At 36.8% G+C, this 17,101-nt stretch overlaps 2 protein-coding genes across 2 annotated transcripts; one reads left to right on the top strand and one right to left on the bottom strand.

Moving 5' to 3' along the window:
• Window positions 1-1,545: 1,545 nt before the first annotated feature.
• On the top strand, window positions 1,546-3,489 carry AIMP2 (aminoacyl tRNA synthetase complex-interacting multifunctional protein 2; the record flags this gene model as incomplete). Its single annotated transcript, XM_010075571.1, has 3 exons — window positions 1,546-1,749; window positions 2,271-2,502; window positions 2,976-3,489. Coding segments are annotated over 3 exons (822 nt in total), but the record flags the coding sequence as incomplete, so codon positions are not given.
• A 255-nt stretch (window positions 3,490-3,744) lies between these two features.
• EIF2AK1 (eukaryotic translation initiation factor 2-alpha kinase 1) lies at window positions 3,745-16,751 on the bottom strand (the record flags this gene model as incomplete). The annotated part of the gene is made up of 14 exons (XM_010075570.1): window positions 3,745-3,949; window positions 4,406-4,639; window positions 5,023-5,102; window positions 5,216-5,336; window positions 6,412-6,518; window positions 8,126-8,237; window positions 9,329-9,704; window positions 10,402-10,446; window positions 12,029-12,132; window positions 12,535-12,615; window positions 13,431-13,530; window positions 14,001-14,032; window positions 14,755-14,891; window positions 16,593-16,751. Coding segments are annotated over 14 exons (1,811 nt in total), but the record flags the coding sequence as incomplete, so codon positions are not given.
• Window positions 16,752-17,101: the final 350 nt, after the last annotated feature.

Here is a 17,101-nt window from a genome sequence, read left to right as displayed (position 1 = left end):
CGGTGCTTGGTCGGGCGGGGCCCGCTTGCGGGGCTGGGAGGAGGCTCCGGCGCCGGGGAGCTGACAGGGGCCTTTGCCCGCAGGAGGCGGCGCTGGTTCTTCCTCGCGGGTGGGGGATCGCTCGAGGGTTAAATAAGCTCAGCGCTGTCAGGGATTTCTCTGGGATGTTTTGAAAGCGTTCGGTAGCTCTCAGCTTGGCTCTTCTGGGCTGTCGCGGGTGTCTCTCAGTTCTTGTGTTTAAGCGGCCGCAGTTGGAGCTCCGTGCCGAGCTGGGGCCCACGTCCCAGCAGCCCCGTCCCTTCCTGCCACATCCTCAGTCGGGTGGCTCGGGTCTCGTCTCTTTTCTGCTGATGAGGTAGGAGCTAGCCAGCTACACACTCTCTGGTCTTGGTTACTTCTTTCTTAAATAAGGCAAAAAATGCAAAATACTATGTTCCATTAATCTAGTTGACTTCAGCCTCTCTGCAGTGTCAGGGATGCTTTGAATTCTTCCGGGCTGCTTGTGGCCATTTTTAGCTTGATGCCGTCACATCTTTTCTGTGAGCACTTGCTATGCCCTCACCCAGGCTGCTGGTTGAGATACTGAGTAGGACTAGACTCGGGGTAGAACTTCACAGGGATGTTTACTAAGATCCGCCTGCATTGCCACAGCGAAGTATTAACTACCAGTCTCCTCTGAGAGTGGTTTTTATTTCACGGAATTGTGTATTAGCCAAATAGTGGTCGCTTAAGAGATGTTCCTGTCTTGTCTTTGAGAATATTGTGTAAGTGGGCATAAAGATTTCACTTGGATGCCTTGCTTTTTATCTCTTTATCCATTAGATTGAAAGAAGGAAGTTTCATCGATAGGTTGGATTTCATTAAGCCTTATTCAGGATGCTTAGAAATTGATTATCTAAATAAAAATTTTTCTTTAACATATATTTTAAGTTTGTAGATTTAAAACCTCCCACAGGAGCATATTTTTAATCTTTTAAAAGAGGTGGCATTGTAAGGTAAGAGACTTGTAAGATAATTGAGATAGAAAAAAGATGTCTTCTCTATGTTCTCTGAAACAAAGCCTGACTACTAAGAGTGATTTCATGAGACACACCATCCGTCTAAACCTGCAGGCTTTTTACTCTTATGAACTCCCTGAATTGCCAAGAAGTTTCCTTGTTTGCCAGCCTCAACAGAAGCTCTGTCCACTCCTCTGGGCTGGAGAGAATCCTGACAAGCTAACTTTGTTTTTTCAGGTTTTAATTCAGCACTTCACTGCCAACTTTAGTTTCTGTGGTTGTGGTCTGGTTTTTACTATGTTAGGGAGTCTGCTGTAGCTAGCGGTTTAAAAAAATGTGTTAAGATTTCAGAGAGTTGATTAAATAAGCCATCTCTTGCCACATTCATAGAAAAGACACAAAGATGTAAGACCATGACATTCCATGATGTTCCGGTTATTTGAATGTGTTTAAAGTCTTTCAAAAATTTTTGTCAAGTGAGCTGTGGACTATTTTGACACTGAGCTGAGTGAACATTTACGTGACCTTGTTTTTTCGTCTCCTATAGGAAGAGGTGGACCCATCACTTCAAGCACTTGAATCCCGCCAGGATGAGATTCTAAAACGCTTGTATGAACTGAAGAGCGCCGTCGATGGTCTCTCAAAGATGATACAAACCCCAGATGCTGACTTTGATGTAACTAATGTCATTCAAAGTGATGAATGCTCTCCTTTGAAAAATGGAGCAGATTTAGATTTGATGCTTGGAAAGGTAAGTTTAGTTGAGCATATACATTGAGACTTTCTTTGCTCTCAGATTTTCAGGATTGAAAGGGTGGCATTAAAACCTGGGACACTAAGAACTCATACATCTTACACCCTTACAAATAACCTACAACTGCCATTTAATTTGGGGCATCCGGATTATAGATAAAAACATTTATCAATACTAAATCCTATATATTCTCATTCAGCTATAAGTCCAAGCTAGAATGGCTAGTTTTGAAATTATGACAGTTTCTTGATTGTTACTAACTGGAAATTTTAACTTTGGCTTCAGATTGCACTAGAATTTATCTCAGTCAGGTTCTTGAATTATATTACTGTTGAGGAAGGAAGATGTTTAAACAAGTTTTAAATGTCCACACTTGAATTGATATATTTTAGTATCATTAGAATTTTGGATATACACATGCATGGCTGTGTACATTTTGGTGTCAGATGAGAACTCCACTACTTCAAAGCTGGATCTGGAATGTGTCTTATCTGCTCGATGTTTTACTTTCCATTCAGGATTATGGTGCCCTGAAAGATATCGTAATCAATGCAAATCCTTCTCTACCTCCGCTGTCATTATTAGTACTACACTGTCTGCTTTGTGAACGCTATAAAATATTATCAGCTGTTCACACACATTCATCAGTGAGAAGTGTGCCAGAAAACCTCTTGAAATGCTTTGGAGAGCAGACTAAGCAGCAACCACGTCACGAATATCAGCTGGGCTTTACTCTTATTTGGAAGGATGGTAAGAATGAAGTTATCTTACCTTGTAGACCAATATTTTACAATAGGTGAGAAAATGAAACTTGTGCTATAAAACCTTGACAACAGATGCTTTGGTGTCTTTGTGCTGACACAGGATGGATACATACATACTACAGATAATGTTTTTGCTCTCTTGTTGTAGCTGTGAACAGTGGTGGGGACAGAGGAGGAAGATTCTTGCTTGTGGTTACTGCTATTAAAATATACGTGGCACTTACATGGTTGTTTGTAGCCATGGATGTTTTTATAGAAGTGTATTTCAGTTTCTACAAATAAGTTTGCTAGAACAGAAATTAGGTGGGAGATTTAGACTAAGAAAACTGAAAATTGTTCATCAGGTTAATGACATTAACAGTGTTGCTGCCATCACAAATGCAATACATCATAGAATTACCATTACTTTAACTTCTCTACCACAGTGGTATTCACTTTTTTTCCTTTTCTTAATTTCAGTTCCAAAACCCCAGATGAAGTTTAGCATTCAAACAATGTGCCCTATTGAAGGAGAGGGGAACATCGCTAGATTTCTCTTTTCCCTGTTGGGCCAGAAGTACAATGCAGTTACTTCAACTCTGATTGACAGCTGGGTTGACACAGCCATCTTCCAGCTAAAAGAAGGCAGCAGTAAGGAAAAAGGAGCAGTCTTGCGCTCTATGAATGCTGCCCTGGGCAAGACATCGTGGCTGGTGGGAAACGAACTCACCGTAGCAGATGTTGTTGCGTGGTGCGCACTTCAGCAGACAGGGAGTGCAAATGCTGCCCCAGCCAATGTGCAAAAATGGATGAAGTCCTGTGAGAACTTGGCACCTTTCAGTGCTGTTATGAAGCTACTGAAGTAAGCCTGTGTTCTGTGTAATCTTAATCTTACTCCACCTCATGCCTGCTCTAGCGGTTTGAGTCCTTTCCGAGATGTATTCAGGTGCTACAGCTGGACAGAATTCTAAAATCAATAAAAACATTACAGCTACCTTTTGTGTGTGACCTTCCTTTTTTGTAACGATACACAACACGTTTTTTTAATGAATGGAAGCTATCTAAAGTAGTCCTATGTAAGTAAAAGCTGCACTTTTAATTTTGGGTTACAGGGAAAAATATAAGCAAAAAGCTTATTTCCACAAGTTAAACTGCCCTGGGGCCAAGTGCACCATGAGTCCTTTCTGGTGAGTGCAGACTTGTGAACTAAGACAAAGAAATTAATACCTTTAAAGAACAGACAGGAAAATCAAAATGCACTGAATTTTTTTTAATGTAAAAAAGAAATGTTTTGTATAACTTAGCATACAATAGAGTAATTCTTTGTGTACTTAAACAGGAGAACCTAGTCTCATATGTTCATCTTGTTCTTCAGAAAGCAGTCTTATTCTCTCTCTCAGTTTCTCTATTTCTTCCTCTTGCTGTCTCACCTTCTGTTGTAGGTTAGAAATAACCTGAAAATGAGAGTCCATCTATTTAATTTATAGACAAGCACAGATAAAGCCTTATTAACTTATTTGAATCATGTTCATGATCCACTACGGACATATTCTGCAGCATCACAGCTATTCTGTGTATTTGATGCTACAAACTTAATCCACAAACAAAAAAAGTCGGGCAAGGAAATGGAAAATGATAAAGATTCTGCAGAGCTGATGAAAAGCTTCAAAGACAGTAAAATATGTATGTAAATCCCCAGTTTCATAAAGTTATCTGTACTTAATGGCCACTTATCTCATTTCACCAGAACCATTAATACAGTGGGCCAAATACTGTAATCAGAAAAAGGAGTCTCAGTCACACAATCCTCTGAAGTTAAAAAAAAAAAAAACCCATAATACAGGCAGGAAAACAAAGGTAATTTTATATATCTTTATCCTGTAAAGGTTGAGGTTATTGGCATAACTTACGTGTTCTGTGGTATGAAATAGTTCGCTTTCACGAAGCTGAGCAGCAGTTGGTCTTTCTGTAGATCTCTGACTGGTGAGGAGTTTAACATACTTGGCTTGAACAGGCCATTTTTTGCAGAAAGTATGAGGAATTTGCCCGTTCCTTAGATGTGTGAGAACTTTCGTTCTTTCCATTTCTGTTCCGAACGGTTGGAAGAGTTCTAGCAGGATAACACCCATGCTGTACATGTCTGACTGGTAACAGGGTGAAGAAAAAGTTCTGGGATAGCTGCTATTTTTAATTACATACTAGATTTATTTTTCTCATAAAAATTCACAAAATGAAAAAGTTTCACGACAATGACATTTCATGATGATATGAAAAGTATCATGATGCTACTAAAGGAATACAATTCAAATCTATATAGATTCCTCACTACGATCTTAGAAACACAATTTTTGCATTAGCAGCAAACTAGAAGGCAAAGTTGAAATCCATGGTTCAACAAAAACATTAAGAGTTAACAGTAGAGGGAATATTTATGTATTTACCAAATATTATGTATTTACCTACTGAAAAGCTTGTTTTATTCTTCTTATCTATCATCATGCGTTAATAGAAAAAAAATACTCCCTACCTTGAAATCATAGTGAGATCCCTGCAGTTGTTCTGGTGAGGCGTAGAGGCAAGTCCCCACGCCTGAAGTATGTGTCAGTCCTTTAAAAAGACAATTTAGACTTAGCTAGTGTTACATTGTCACCATTTAACTTAAGAATTTAATATTTAATGGTTTTAATATCAGAAACCCCACTAAGCTTTTTTTCTCTTACCATTTATCCTTTCTGTCTTAAGCCACTGGTCTGCATCATCCCAAAGGAGGTCTTTACAGGCTAGTCCAAAGTCTCCTATTTTTACATGATGATCTGATCCATGTAGAAAGATATTTCTGGGCTACAAAACAAGACAGAATAAAATCTAAAATATATATTAAGAATTATTAAATTTTAGCTGTTTCAGAGTCTATAAAATCCAGTGTTTCACAGATGTAAGATAATTATTTAACACACCGTGTTAGCAACACATTTGTCAGAAAGACCCTATGTGAAGGATCTAGAAAAAAGGAAGAAAAGCAAAACAGGAGCAACAAAGATTTAGTGGAAAGATAATGTACTTTTTGTTTTCATCAGAAAATGGGAAATTTGCAGAACAGTAATGTTAACAGGAACAGGCAAGAGCAGACAGCGAATCAGACCAACTAATGTAGCAGGAAGGAGGACTAAATATCATCTGTGGGCTAGACGTAACGTAAAACAAAATACACTTTTCTATATGATAGGCACAGCGGCAACATGCTACTTGAGAGCACTGAATTGAAAAACTGAAATAGTTTTATCCATATATTTTGGCTTTAGGACCACTAAGGAGGAGAAGTGTATCTAGAAAAAAAGTACTCACTAGATGAAAGAAAGGGTAATACGAAATCACTAGTTTTCCTTAGCCTGTATCACAAGGCTTTTGAGCTTAGGTATGTTTGGATGAGAAGTGAAAGCACTATTGCTTAGCACAGGTTTTTTTTTTCCTACTAAATAGAAATTAGGACTAGACAAGAAAGCAAAGGCAACTTAAGCCTTTTTTTTTCTTTCACTCTTAAACTTTTGCTGGTTTTATAGTACTTTTTAAATGTTGCACTGAATAATGTAATTACTTCAAAGCTATTCTAGAACCAGACATCCTGCAACATCTCAAAGAACAACACAGTTCAAGTACCAGATTCCAAATCCTCTATTTTTGATTATGTACTTTCAGTACAAAAATTACAATTCCCTTGTCTATGTGTAACATAATCAAAGGAGCCAGTAGGCCTGTCACTGTGTTTTCCTGTGGGCAGAGGAAGTTCGTATGTAACATCGCTTAATTCTTAAGAACCCAGGTCATCTCAAATTTAACTATGAAGTTGCTTTAATTCTCCTATAATGTAAGTTATCTTTGTTGTCTTTAACCTCAAGTAATAATTTGATGAACTTACTTTAATGTCTCGGTGCATTACTCCCACGCTGTGGATATAGCATACTCCTTCTAATAACTCTTGAAAAATTTTCATTGTCCAACGGACATCCACAAGATGGTATGGACCTTAAAATAATTTAAAATCTAAATTATTTCAGCTAGTTTTACTGATTTAAGTTTTTGGTGGTATGTCTTGTTGAATTCTGTTTATTTATGATGTGGAATAAACTTTTAACAGAATAAGCATAGTTTAAAAATTGAACTTCCCATGCTTCTCCAATTATAGTATTTTTGAAACAGCAAAAAGTCACTAACCTCAAAATTCCAAGAAGCAAAGTTCTGGGACATGAACATATGTCTGCCTGAGAAGATTCCTCCAAACCCCATCAGACAGTTATTTGATTATGAATTTAACACACTCTTTACTTCCATATAAGTGCTGAATTAGAATTAAAAATACAATTCCAGATAAAGATCATACTAATTTATGTAATGACATGTTTTCTGTACTTATTTGCACCCTTCCTTTTTAGATCCTCATCCTTCTGCTGCTGTGCTACCCTCTGAAATTCCCAAATCTCTTCTGGCTGTAGCTATCCTAAATAAACTTACCATCTCATTGTTTTTACCATTTCCCACATTATTATTTTATTAAATTACATTGTCTTCCTACACTAATGACACAGATATAACCTGTCTGTTGCCCCTTTGAACACTCACCATTTACTCCTACTTGGGCTTCTGTTTCTTAATGTCTAACCTATGATAGCATTAACCTTTCCTCTCCTGTTGCCTGTGCATGAAAAGGGCATTTTGCAAGGTCAAATGCCCTAGTAATTCTGTAATTTCCTGACCAGGAATGTCATCTTTTAGCTTATGAAAGCTAAAAAGACTGTGATTACAGGAGCGATTAGTGGAAGTCAGCTGATACTTAGCTGGTAAACCTTACTCCATAACTGAAGAGAACAACAGATTTAGATTTATCTTAATAGTGATTAAAGCTAAGATTAAAAATTAATCATACAGTTTATGTCTTACAATCTGTTAAGCGTATGCTTTTTTCTATACAACCACCCCAGAGAAAGGAACATGTCTCTAATGCTTTAAGAGCATTAGCCTTGTTCTTCCAAATGTCAACAATTATTGAAGACAGCTTGGTATCAGGGCATGAGAACTCTGACCACTTAAGCAAGGTAAACGTTAAATTCTTTAGAGCAATGACAAATTAGCCTGCGTAGGAGTTTTGATTCTGAGAACAAACTTAAAAGCTTTTAAATATGTTGTAACCTGTGTGGAACAAAAGATATATTTATATCTTCCACAGCAGACAAATTAGCCTGTGAAGAGCTCTGTTTTGTAGCAAGACTACTACCAAAGCAAAACTTCAATTATTTAAACAGCTTTCGGAGAAGAAGCAGATTCTGTCAAAAAACTGTATTCCAAATAAGTAGTATTGCCGAGGCACAGATCTCTCCAGGTAACAACTATGCCTCAGGCACTCATTCTTTTTTGAAGAGTTGTCTAAAACTTAAATCTCTTTTACCAACTTCTATCATACAAAGATTCAATACCAGTCACTGTTTGATTAAGTAAATAAAGAATCTAATGAAGATCCATATTAGAAGCCACTGAAGTAAAACATAAAATCAGGCAAGTGGACTTCCAATTAGGAAAAAAATAAATATCTGCTTTATAATGAATAAGTAAATTTTTGAGACAGTGATGAATCTTACTGCAAGCTTCCTCTGTTGTCTCGTTGCATCTTTTATTACGGTCAACAATCCAATCCCACAAGGATATTTCACACAGTTGCATTTGTATATGAAGCATCAAATGATACTCCACCTAACAGAAAAATAATGGTCCATGATTTTACCACTGTAATATGAACAGTATTTCCTTAGTTATTTTCTCTAAAACTAATAAAAACAAAATTTGTTTTTAAATGAAAAGTTACATATCAAAATTACATCAAACACAGTATTACTGATCTACTGCATTAGAGAAGCAGATGCAACAATGCTATCTAGTTTTGGGGTGGGTTTTTTTGCCTGTTCCTCAAATTTTAACCATTGATATATGATAAAAGCTAACACCCAGCTACATACCATAATATTCACATTAGAGTTTAAATGCATCTAGATATACTGAACAGAGGTACATTCTGGCTTAAGAAAATTGTTTAAATTAATATAAAATAACAAAAAAAAAATCAAACTTCTGATATGGAATTTTATGATTAAGATGAATATGTAATTTCATACTCAGTTTCTGACAATGTACTGATTTGTTTGATAACTGGACAACTCGAGCAAACACCTTTAAAATCTTGGATTTCTTGCAAGAGGGAAGTCCAAATGACAGCAAAAGCTTGAAGCATTCCAGAGCTGGCTGTGTTACACAAAACATTTCAGTGGTATGAGTGCCAATAACGTTTCAGAAGCAAAGGCAGAGTGGCAATTCCCTGTCCCAATCTGCTTCTCTCTTTTTCACAGGTAATCCTGCACTGTATAGACACCACATTACACACCTAGACACTTTCATCAATAATATCTGAACTAGCCATCATTACTGAATGATGATTTTCAATTTTGATGTGTTGGGTTTATTTGTTTTGGTTTTTGTTTTTATTGGTTTTTTTTGTTTTTGTTTTGTTTTTTTTTCAGGAGTAGTACTTTTTATTCATGTAGGTACTTTGAAAGGACCCCAGATGACTAACACATGGAATCTTTCTGGCACGCTGGGTTTTGCAAGATCCTCTGGTCAGTTTCCTTGTAATGGTGTTACCCACTTAAGTAAAAAATGTCTACTTTTGGCTCTAAACACAGTAATTTTAAAAAAATTCATGATTATAAACAATTCCTCTGTCTATGAAACTCTACAAACATCGTTAAATTACACAGCAGTTGAGTATATTTAAAGAGAACTGTATGTACCTCAAACTCTGCACAGAGGGCTACATCATTCTTGGAGCATTCTTCAGTGCAGGACTTACTTCCAGTGCTAGCATCTTGATCCAGATTAGAATGAGGTCCCCGTGCTGAATCATTTTTCACATCAATTGATCTACTGCTACTGCTAACACTACTTACAGAGTCTTCCTGTAATTCCATGGGTAAGTCACATTTATTTGGTTTTATGCAGTCTTTACTATTGCTGTTTGTAAAATCATTCCTTAAATCCATATTCTGCACTAATTCACTATCCAGTTTTCTAAGACTGGTACTGTCACAGGAGTCCTTTTCTTGTGAAGTAAGGTCAGCAAAGATAATTGAACTACCACTTTCCACACTCTGAATATGACAGTGATCACTGAAAATAATAAAGGGAGAGAAATCAAAATATGTACACAGTTTTATACCATCTATTTTTGACACACAATTCTGAAAACTTTATTTTTTTTCAATAGCAAACTGCATTCCAGAGTAAGAGTTCAGCTGCTTCCCCATATAAAACTTCAGGATTACGTAACTGGCAGTGTAGGCTCCAGCCTTTTTAATACGTTCCCCCAGCAGGGAATCCCGGTAGCTGACCCAGACAGCTCACAGATACACAGAGTCCTAGGTCACAGCATTCACTGTACAGAAGTATGACACATCTCCATTCCTTTAAACTTGGGAAGTTACACTGTATTTCCCACAGGACTCTATCTCCTTATTGAAAGGGCACATCAGCACTTAAACAGAAGGCCCCCTCATGCCAGTAAGACTCCACAGCACTAATCAGTGTTGCTGATTGGCACAGAACTTTTAAAGTAAACTTGAAGCCCAGTACTACATTCAGGCACTCGGAAACTGAGAGATCCAAAGAAGGTAGAAGTATCCAGGAATATTCTTCAGCTTATGCAACCACAAGAGAAACAATGACAAGCATTTGACTTTTGTTATAATTTGGAAACTAAAAGCACTTGTGCAATATATGCTGAATTCTGTACTCTTTTAATGTTACTTTAAAAAAAGCCTTACGTTAAAGCCAAATAAATATTATAATTGAGATTTATAACACTTACTTGACACTTTCTTCTTCCAAAGATAATGGCTGCAACTCCATTATTCTTTTATCTATTGGATCAAAAGATGAACATGGTATGTTACAAAACAAAGCACACATATATTTACTGTAAATTAACATTAAGCTACAGCACTTTACTGAATTTAACTTAATTACCTGCAGACATCTTTTTCTCTATTTCTGCTGCTGCAAAATGTGTTTCTTACTCTACTAAAAAGCAACCCTAATATGTTTTTCTTTAATGAAAAGAAAATACATGTTGTACGAGGTCACTGAAAGGGTTGTACTGAGCTCTCTCACATATTCACCTAGACTTCACCTTCAAGAAGTTAGCCTGTTAAAAATTAGAGCTTATAATGTATATGATAATACACAGCTGAAAGAGTAACTCCACAAGGCACCATTCTTTCCATCACCCTGCTGCTCTTCTGAGGACACTTGATATTTCAGAAATAATTTTAATTAAAATTGTATATTTATGCGAAAAAAGCAGTTTGTTTTAGCACACAGAAGCAAACAAGAAACACCAATCTTGTAAGCCAAGAAAAAACATTAAGTTTTACCACAGGACCTACCTATAAATCTAGTTATGTACTTACATTATCACCATTAAATACTTAAATACTTCTAGCACCAGAAAGTTGCGTCCTTCAAGATTCTCAGTATCATGAGTTAAAAAGTCTTGTCTGTTTTACTATACTATCAACTTCCAATGCATTTTCTTTTGTGCTCATAGCTGACTGGGCATCAAGTTACTGACTTGGAAAGCAATAAAGTCATACAGAGCATAGGCAAACCTCCCACTAAGAGAGGATCAAAAGATTTAACTGCCAAATGCATTCTGGAAAAGGAAAAGAAAGAAAGGGACCAACAGATTAGGGTTACAAAGAGACAAAAGGACAAAGTGTGGGAAGACATGAAAACAGAGAAACTGAAGAGAAAAAAAAGGGGAGAGGGAAGGAGGTCTATTTTTATATTCACTTTATACAAATTCTCAACAGTTACAGACAGTAGCTGATACCCAAAAAAACAGATTGCTCTGTCACTGCAGAACTATGAAACACAATTCACTGAACTTAAAAACTCTCCTATGGAAAGCAAAATAAGAGAGATTTTTTTTTCTTCTGACATTATTTATTTATAGGTTCTCTCAGTTCTTCTAAACTCCTTTCCAAAAAGGAAGAGAAGCATAGTGGGAAATTTATCCTAGTTTCACTACAGCTCTGAGATTTCAAAACATGTTAGCAAATTTGTGGTTTTTTCTCCTGTTTATGACCTTTCCCCGAGTATCTGAAGTGGCTCATCCCCAGTATTTATTCTTCTCCTTGCCAACTCACTACTTTTTGCGTTAAAAGGTTTTCATTGCATTCCACTGAACTCCACACAACTTTAAAATCTTCTTCATTTATTACCAGAAGTGAAGCTAATACTTCCACAGTTCCAAATTCATCATTAAATAACAGATAAGTTATTGGGCAAGAGACTGAAGTGCACAGAGACACATGAAGACCTGGTGGTCACCTGTAGCTTGCTTTTTTTTTAATCAGAGAAGTAATACTCTCCTACAAATAACAATACAGAGGTTGTAAGCAGGATGCAAGCAAGAACACCACAATATGATGCACTTTCCTTTTGGGCGTACTGTTTGAACATATTCCATCCAAGCAGTGTGATAGCCGACAATATTAGGATGCTGCAGCCCAGCCAGAACTTTAACTTCCCGTAGCACCTAAAAAGACCAGAAACAGTAGGACTGTTCTTTATTCTGAGTGCTTAGTAAACCCAGAAGATAACAAAAAAATAACAGTTTCTGAGAGAGAAAGAACAGATAAAATTATCACAATAATGTAGAAAATCTGGAAGCTTTAAAACAAATAATGATTTTATAGTTGCAGAGATGATCAAACTAAAGTTAATAATATGCTTCTTTTAATGGACTTAAATACCTCTCATTTACTTTTTTTCTAATAGATATTGATAGGGTCCAATCTTTAGAAACTCAGAATGCGTAAAAAACATTATTAATGCTTTTGATGTTTTGGAAAACATTAACTGCATTACTAAATTAAATCAGAATCAGCTAGAGCAGGCAGGGAGTTAAAGCAGAGATGAAATATACAAAAAAGAATACCTTCATGCAATCTCCTCTTGTAGCCTTCTTAATGTTAATTTTTTTAATAGCATAGAACTGACCATCTAACTTGTTTCTGACCTGAAAACAATTACAGTAGGACAAAAGATGTTAAAGTGTTTGGATTAATGAATTATTAAATCTTCTAGAACCAACTATTTTCTAAAAATTAATTTCTGCGCTCCATTCAGATAATCCTTCACCCATACCAGAGAATGAAACTGGGATTAGGGCCCAGCTGTCTAAAATAAGGATACTCTGCTTTTGCTGTCTTTCAGCACTGCAAACATCTAATCCAATCTTTGTGAAAGACATAGCTATCTTTCCATCAATAAGAAAATGCTGATAGGTCCTGGTAACTGCTTAAACAGGTTCTCAATAAATCTGTGAGACCACAACTGTCATTTACATATGGCATGTACCAGGCTGGGAACCTTAGGCTGCCTATACGCTACAAGTACTTAATACAATTCAACACTGCGTTGGACACTTTACAGTCATATTAAGGCTGATTTTCTTCCAAGCAGCCACAACTGGAACATTGAGGTGTGCAGACTAATCAGTTCCTGTAGCTCTTTTGAGTCAATATACGACAATATTTCACAGGAGAAATAAGGAGTGTTCATTCACTTTAAAAGGGTCAAAATAAACAAAGTAAAACATCTGATACATCCTGCTTCCAACAAACAGAAAATAGAAACCAAAACTGAGCATCTTTTGAAATGAAATGCCAACATCCTTCACATGTGCATGTATTCACCTGTTCTATTGGAAAACGAGTATTTTTGTTTTTCCATTAGAAAAATAAACAAAACAGCCAAAACACCCAGTAATGCTAAATTTCAAAGAAAAACTAGATATAAATTGATCAGTTATAAATGGAAGGTAAAGAATACCTTGTATACTTTACCATATCCTCCTTTTCCTAGCCTTGCAACCTCATCAAATTCATTCAAGTATCGTGAAGTCTGTGCTTCAAAGAGAACTTCTTTTTCCCTAATTAAAAGGGATTAAACTAAATTACATTAAACTGCATTAAACTAAATCACAATTTACGAGTAAGGTATTATATAGGTTACAAGTGTACACAATCTAGAAATACTATTTACGTTATGAAAATAAGAAAATACTTTGACATCACCAGAGTGAATACTGAAAACCCACAGATTGCAAACCGCATGTGCACATGCTACAAATCCACACTCCGTGTTAACAGAAGTATTAAGATAATTTATTTAAGTTTATGCCTGATAAACCTTGTTTTCCTGAATGATGGCACTAACCGTGAGAGTTGTACTGAAGAAGGAATTTACACCAGATCGTTTTGAGAGTTTGGAGAAATTTTCACTTTTTTTCTATGTTACAGAGCCAAAATATGAAATACAGTATTAATTAAATTCAGAGTGGAATATGGAACTTTAGGGAGGGAGTGAAGTTTAATATTTCAAAATGCTTTGAATACATACCCAACTGCGTGAGAATCTCCATTATCAGGTTCCTATGAAGCAACAAAATGCAACATAAAAAAAAATAAAAAGTCCACCATGCCATCAGCACAGACAGCTTAACCAAAACAGAAACTATGTTCTTAGAAGCAAATTAGATTACCAATAGCCATTCATTCCGCAGAGAGCTTCACCAAATTAAAGTATTATTATCCCACCAGTAATCTGCTAACATCTCTGTGCCGGAGAGATTACTGCCCTTGTAGAGTTCTGCTGGCAAACAGGATAAAATGAGGGCTCTAAAATGTGCTTAAGACAAAATTAACTAGCTTACTTCAAGCAGCAAGATAAGCAAGCTGGCCTGGTTCAGCCTGAAGCATATTAAGCAGTACACAAATTAGGCCCTCGACTAAGATAAATACAAGAGTGTTGACATAATCAACTGGAACAGTTAAAAATGTAAAATGGATGACTGTCCATTGTCGAAAAAAAGCTGTAGCAATACTTAAAACACCTTGCCTGAATAAAGATATTTTTAAATTTTTTTTATTATTTAATAAAGAAGGAAAATATTGCTGCCCTCAAAAGCTTTGGTTTGTACCTATAGAACCAGAACATGCCATCCCAAACAGCTAAAGTAGGAGTACCATTTTGTACAATTATTTTTTAATCGCAATCCAACATTAAAAGAACCCCCAAACAAAAGCTTCTTCGGGTACAATGATGTGTTAATTCCTTAACGAAAAGGTTGCCAAAGAAATTTAATAAAGCTTACCCCATTAAGTATTTGTCGATTAGCTGCTTTCATTAGTTCAGTAATGGCTCTATTATGCTGCAGTCTTACAGTACTAAATTCATCACAGAAGGCAAAAGGGGAGAGCAACCCTGTTCTCGTGAAAGCCTGACGAAGTACTGTACAAGGGAACAGAAAGGTCACATTAAATAAAGCCTGCCAATAAGACCATGTAAACAGTTGGGTTTTTTAAATGAGAAACTTGATTTGAAAAATAGTGCACCTGAAAAAATGAACAGTCACTCCTACTCTAATGCAGATTCCCATATTCTTAGTAATAAAAACTAATTAAATCCAAACTAGAGCTGCTCTGTGGGAATCCCTTTGCATAACAGTCATTCACCACACCCTTCATGGTCACAACTGCATCTCCTCTTCTTTCTTATCTCAGCGGATGAATTATACAAACATCCACCCATTCACTTGCTTGTTACCTCTGGACTAATTGTGAACAGTGAAAAGAAAAATTCAAAGCATGTTCACAATTATGAGGACATGTTTATAATAAAAAGCAGTAAGGCCAAGATTTTCCAATTCACATACAAACTCACACAACTGTGCACATGCTCATAGCAAAGAATGAAGTCACTGCCTCCCGCCCCCCCAAGTGCCACATCTTTCTCACCTGGATTAAAACTAGCAAATACTTAAAACAAGCTTGCGTGTAAGAGGTTTTTAAATATATTCTTCTTCGGTACCAGTATTTCAAAAATCAGCCCATTACTTTATCTTTTAAAGGGGATAAAATTTATTGACAATGAACCTGTAAGAAATCAGGAATTTTGCTATAGCAGCCTTAGGGACACAGTTACACACACCAGAAAAGCAGGAAAACCCCACCCTTGCCAACATGAATATACCAGCCAGAACTACAAAACAAATATGACTTCTGCAATACGTATTTCTTTTATTTATCAGGTTTATTCCATTTGGGAAACTGGTTTAAACTATACCAATGGAGGAATGTCATTTTCCATAGAAGTACACTGGGAAGCCATACTCTGGAAGATGCCCAGGTTGGGTTTTTTTGTTCACCTCCCAAAAGGAGGAAATTAAGTTGTTTTTTTTCCTTGATATTTTTGGTTTTGATAGAGACAGTAGTAAGCCCAAGGGCCAAACATCTACACAACAGACTTCAAGAACAAAAAAATGTCAGTTGTCTGCACCATTGTTACTAGATGCTAAAAATGGCTTCAATTTGATATACAAGTAATATATTATTTCCCATTACCATGTGTAGTAAGGAGAGATTGACTCTCAAATGCATTAAGTATGTGCTTAAATGACTAAAATACCTAAGATAAGTTACATAGCAAAAAGATTTCAAAATGAACACTTCACACCTATAAATGCAAGCTCCTTGAACTATATCAAAAGACTTTGTGGGAAAATAAAGGCCTTAGAAAAGTACTTAGTTTTTACAGACCATAAGTTTGCAAGATTTAGTGAAGACTATGCTACAGCTATTTCTTGATCAATATTTTTTTAAAAATTTCTGTTATCTTTGTGTTTTCAGATTAGATTTAACAGATAATTTACCTCACTATCCTTGTCATGATGCAACTCATGATTTAACTAGAACAGAATTGTCTGATCCTTGCATCTTCAACAAGATACTGTTACTGTTTTCAAAAATAACACAGGTCCTTATTCCAAATTAATCAGATTAGGGTATCCTCTTCTCAGAATTACTCTTGTCCCAACGCAATAAGACCCACAGCCTTGTACTGATATTACACCCTAATTTGCACAGAAGAATCTGTTATGTATTGCAGTAAGGCAGTTTAAAATTTAGACAGGAAAGAACAACTGTTACTGACTTCGGAACAGACACCTGGAGTGCACGGGGTTGTGTGTGTACATGTGGCAGAGGTGCTCCAGCAGCGACACAAGCAGCAGCTGGTTTTGGATGGTCGAAGTGAAATTCACAAACTTTTGTGACCCATTCGCAACTCGCAGCTCCGCCGGCACATCCGATTCTGGAAAAGGACAGGTAGAGGAATGACTTCAGGTCTCGGAATATGTCTGTTTACCAAAACAACAAAACCACGCACGAACCCACACAGCCTCAGCACAACCCGGGTTCACAAAAAGCCACCACACGAGCTGCCTCTGAGCGAGACACTTAAGACACTAACTAGGAACCTAATTAATTTTTATTTTTTGCCGCTAACCGGAGCGGCCGAGGCTCTCCCCGAGGGGAAGCTCCCACAGCGCCCACGCCGCCACGGGCCTCCCGCTCTTGCATCACCCCGCGCGCTGTCGCTACCTCAGGGCGACGGGGAAGGAAAGCGAACGACGGCGGTTCTGCCTCCTTCCCGCCCTGCCA

Source organism: Pterocles gutturalis, unplaced genomic scaffold (genome assembly GCF_000699245.1).
Source record: "Pterocles gutturalis isolate BGI_N339 unplaced genomic scaffold, ASM69924v1 scaffold35357, whole genome shotgun sequence".
Lineage (NCBI taxonomy): Eukaryota > Metazoa > Chordata > Aves > Pterocliformes > Pteroclidae > Pterocles > Pterocles gutturalis.
This window is presented reverse-complemented; position numbering and strand designations above follow the sequence as displayed.